Genomic DNA, 5,356 nt, shown 5'->3' with positions numbered 1-5,356 from the left:
TTAAATATGTAAGTTGTAAAGTAACATTTAATAGTTAAACTTTAATTTCTTAATAAAAACCGGCGCGCCTAAGCTGTTTACACCAAATCGCGCAACGATTGTTTACTTGTTTAGGCGCTCCGCACACAAATTTTAAGTATTGCTAATAGGCGCCCTCTGGGAATAAATTGAAGTATGTGTGTGTTGTGTATTTGCTGTGTAGGTATCTGCTTTTGTTTGTGTAATAGAATGTGTATATTATAATTATTATATTTGTTGTAAAGAAGAACGTAACTACAATACTTAACCGTAATAGGTACATACTAAAGTAACACAATCGTAAAGTGCTTAATGGTGACATGCCAAACACATTTTTGTACTAACTGCTAATAAATAACAAATCGTATAAATTCAGAATTTGAACAGATGGCTACGTTTTCGATTGAATATTTAGTTATACCTACTTACGCAGAATCAAGAACATAGCTAAAGTGGACGGCGGCCCTAATTCTGAGAAACTTTCATAGTATTTTACGCTTTAACACTTAACCACTATATATATATACATTTTATTAAGAAATAAAATATATTTGAAGGTGACGAGCATTTAAATACATATCCATTAACACTAGAATCATATGAAAATAGTTTTTACTGTTTTTAAAATTAAAAACAGTCGCGGGTAGTGGCGGAATCCGCGAAAAATTTACGAAAATGGCGTAAAACGACTGTAGCGAGGAAGAAAATTGACGAATCCTACCGATATTCACAATGTAACGACCTAAACATGGTTTTAATACAACCTGTATTGAATAGTTGTGTTTGAGTGATATTTTACTTACAAAATTAATTTAAATACCTTAAATAGGCCGATTTTTCATCAGCTTTGTCTGGAAAAAATGTGTAAAAGTTCTTTGATCATAAGCACTGTTAGCTCGACGGTAGTAGGTATACCAAGCACGGTAATGGATGAAGTGAGGGCAGGTGAGGTAAATAGTTACAACAAGCAATACAGTAGCACCACTCGGTACCAACACATTTATTACAACCACTATTCTGCCCTGCTAAACCGAAATGCGCTATCTCTGACATACTTTAAGTTTTTAGTTTTTTTTTTATACCATTCCATAGCTACAATAATTTCGCGTATATTAGTATAATAAAAATAGCGATATCTAACTTAAAACATTTAAAAAACCACAAAGAAATATTTTCCAAAAAACCACAAAAATTCGATTTTCCTAAAACTTAAGGTGCCTACAGATACGATCGACATTGACGATCGATGTCGATCGTCATTGTCGATCGACAATGTCGATTGGGAGCCTACTGATACGGTCGACATTGCCGACTACTAGAATTATAGACGTTTTCGAGTTGTTTAGGAGTGCTTATTGAGAATGTGGCATTAATTTCTAAATTCAAGAAGAGAAGAATTTTCATAAATTTATTTTTGGAAATCCTTCTGGAAATGGCATTTATATCTGAATACATGATGGCTGACACGAATTTTAGCATTTCTAAATGCCAGATGGCGGGTACGATTTTTCCAATAATGGCAAGTTGGGTATCATTTTGATTTGATTATTACGATGACTTAAAATTATATTTGCCAGTAGAAAATGTGTCGGATGCTGATCGTCTTCAGGCTGATATTGATAGAGTAGTGGAGTGGAGTAGGCAAAATAAACTGCGTTTTAATACATCGAAATGTGTAATAATTTCATTTACGCGTAAACAGTCCCCAATACAGTACACATATACGGTTGATAAGGTTTCCATGAGGCGGGTATCAGAGGTTCGTGATCTTGGAGTGCAACTTAAAAATACACTTTCATTCCGCGAGTACATAACAGATATTTGTAAGAAGGCCTTCCGCAAACTGGGTTTTATACTGCGCACAGCTAGCGGCTTCAGTAACGTCAAAGCTATTACAGCGTTATATAATGCATTAGTTAGGAGCCAGTTGGAAACTAATTCAATGATATGGACACCATTTGAAGCTAAATATGTGCTGATGGTAGAACGGGTTCAAAAAAAGTTTTTGAGATTTTTATATTTTAAGCAGTATGGAGTGTATCCTTTCTTCCCACTTATGTATCCCACGTTATTTATTTTGGGCATGGTGGGGTACAACGAACTGAACGTTAGGAGGGAATTTGCACTAGCCCGGTATATTTTATCAATATTGAATGCAAAAATATACAACCCGGAGTTACTAGCCACTATAAATTTTTGTGTCCCAGATAATTACGTTGGGAGACGTCGTAGGCCCCGTTTGCTGGCCGTGCCGACGGCTAGAACTGACCTTATTAAAAAATCGGCGATGTCCAGGACACTGCATACACTAAATGTAGTAGCGGAAATGATTGACCTTTTCTCATGTTCTTTGAGTGAATTCACTAGGTTAACTGTTTATATTATATGTTATAAAAAGAAGTAGATGTAATTTATTATTATTCTGTGTATATTAAATAAATAAAAAATGTGCTACTTTATCGTAAGGAATGTATCCTGTAATGATAAATGTATTGTGTCTAATAAATAAATAAATAAATAAATTTTCGAGATACTTCGGTGTGCTCATTACGAATATAGCACTTATTTGTAAAAGCAAAATAGTGAACACGATTTTTCAAAAAATGCAATGTAGGTATCATTTTCAAGGTATTTGGGGGTGCTCATTATGAATATGGTACTTATTAGTAAATCCAAAATGGCGGACACGTTTTTTCAAAAAAATGCAATTTGGGTATCGTTTTCGAGGTATTTGGGGGTGCTCATTACAAATATAGCAATTGTTTGTAAATCGAAGATGGCGGACACGATTCTTCAAAAAATGCAATATGGGTATCGTTTTCGAGGTACTGGGGGGTACCATTACGAATATTCATCGTCGTGCGCTCTAAAAGTGTGGATGTGCTAATCATTCCACTTTGCGTTGTAACTTAATAATACAGTTAAAAATAGTTTTTATCTACTACATCTGAAGAACTAATATCGTGTGCTTGCATGAATAACTAAGTGAGAAAATAAAATAAAGTGCAACATTTTGATGTGTTTGTGACTATACTGTGATACTCTTTTCGCATCGCACGTACTCTTTCTGGCATCGCATCTCGGAGCAGTGACTGAGGAGTACTTACCTCACCCCCGGAACCAACTTTGTGCTAAGGGAAAAAAACCATAACTGATTGATTATACACTATGCAGCGATCACCACCTAAGTGTCCATCAAATCCCGATCTATCAACATATGATAATGAAGTCAATATAAATACGCGAAAGCGTAAACAATTTGACGGGTTTCAAACAAGTAATTTGGATGAGAAACTTAGCGAGATGGTGACCTCCTCGGTACAAACTGTAATGACCGCCGAAGTAAACAAAATTTTAACTGCAATATCGGGACTGAGTAAGGATAACGCCAGCATCAAGGAATCCCTAAAAGAGTGTAATACCAGACTCGGGGATATTGATAAAGCTCTAAACGCTATGGATGAGCGCCAGGATTCCTTTGATGGGCGTCTGAAAATTTTAGAAGAGTACGCTGGCGATTATCCTTCTAGCTCTGAAAAAATAATAATGCTGGAAAATAAATTGGCACTGATGGAACAACAGGCGCGAGAAAACAACATCGAAATTTGTAACGTGCCTGAAAAGCGAGGAGAAAATTTGATAACTATTTTCACTCATCTGGGAGGTATAATAAATTATAAAATTAGTCCAACGGATATAACATCTTTACATCGAGTGCCCCATGCCAACACAAAGGACTCTAGACCTAAAAATATTATAGTAAAATTCGCCTCCAGAATGACTCGTGACAATTTTATTGCGGCCTTCCGCTCCAAAAAGGATATTACTTCTGAAAATCTGGCGATTACCGGACCGCCACACAAGATTTACGTTAATGAACATTTAACCCTGCAAAATAAGATCTTATTTCGAGAAACTCGAGAAAAAGCTAAAATACGTGAGTATCGTTATGTATGGGTTAAACATGGAATCATCTTGGCGAGAAAAAATGACACATCACCGGTCATCGCGATCCGGTCGCAGCACGACATCAAAAAAATTAATTAACTTTATCTACCGCTTAATAGTTAACTTGCCCTCACTTAGTTTAAATATTTTTTTATATCATTACTTAAAATACTTTCGAACTGCTCAACTAATTATGTACTTGCCCATACAAAGTTTATGTTTACAAAAAAAATATAATGCCAGCCGTGCAACAAACCAGTTTTCTATCGAGCATAACAATTGTTTTGTTTATTATTTCACAGTATTTTACGTGCGTTTTATTAGAATAATGTTACTTTCATATGGTGTTGATGCTCTGACATATTGTGTGACTAAATATCTTGATGCATTCTACATAGTAACATGTTACCTAAATCTTGTTGTCATCACGAAGAATATTGTTTGTTTTTACTCATGAATAAAGTTATAACAATATACTATCAAAATTGTCGTGGTTTAAGATCCAAACTACACATGTTATATATGAATGTCTTACAGTGTGATTACGACATAATTGTCTTTACAGAGACGTGGTTACACAATGAGATATTTGATAGTGAAATTATAGATAACAGGTATCAGTTGTACAGGTGTGATAGGGATCGCGTCGCGAGCGGGCGGGGTGACGGTGGCGGGGTACTTATTGCGGTTCGACACGAGCTATCCTCGTGCTCTGGCAGCATGAGCGTGCGGCCGCTGGCATGCGGCTCGCTAACCGGTTTTGGGCCCGCTCATTCACCATTTACCGCTCCTAACGCGATAATAGACCATATTACGCTGGAGATACATATCGAAACGCAAAAATATATTGTAGGTGCAGTTTATATTCCTCCCAATTTATGTGCGGATATTTGTATTACTTACTTTGATTACATGCAGGAAATATTACAAGACCGGAGTTGTTGTAATTTTTGTATAGTAGGCGATTTTAACCTACCCGGTATTGATTGGATTAATAAGGGGAAATTCATGGAACCGAATACATTTTTGAATTGTAATCAGTCATGTAGATACTTGTTGAATTTTTTGTCATTCTTGAGTTGTTATCAAATAAATAGTTACAGAAACAAAAAAAATAAAATATTAGACTTATTTCTGACAAACATAGTTGATTGTTCCACCTCACCAGTGGCCCAGCCCTTGGTACCGGTTGATGAGTATCATCCACCCTTTTGTGTCAAATTAATGTCAGAATGTGTGCTTTCTAATATTATATGTCAAAAACCATTCTCACGTTACAACTATAAAAATGCCGATTATGAGATTATTAATAGACTTATTTCTGAGACAAACTGGGACGAGTTGTTAAATAAAAAGTCAACTGAAGTGGCAGTTAATATTTTTTATGAAA

General features: G+C 35.6%; 1 protein-coding gene across 1 annotated transcript; it reads left to right on the top strand.

Moving 5' to 3' along the window:
* The first annotated feature begins 3,186 nt into the window (after positions 1-3,186).
* LOC113238639 lies at positions 3,187-4,065 on the top strand. The gene has a single exon (XM_026475473.1). It carries the CDS (start codon positions 3,187-3,189, stop codon positions 4,063-4,065), a length of 879 nt encoding a protein of 292 aa, XP_026331258.1.
* The last annotated feature ends 1,291 nt before the right edge of the window (positions 4,066-5,356 follow it).

Source organism: Hyposmocoma kahamanoa, unplaced genomic scaffold (genome assembly GCF_003589595.1).
Source record: "Hyposmocoma kahamanoa isolate Upper Pololo Valley unplaced genomic scaffold, ASM358959v1 97075, whole genome shotgun sequence".
In the NCBI taxonomy this organism is placed as follows: domain Eukaryota; kingdom Metazoa; phylum Arthropoda; class Insecta; order Lepidoptera; family Cosmopterigidae; genus Hyposmocoma; species Hyposmocoma kahamanoa.
This window is presented reverse-complemented; position numbering and strand designations above follow the sequence as displayed.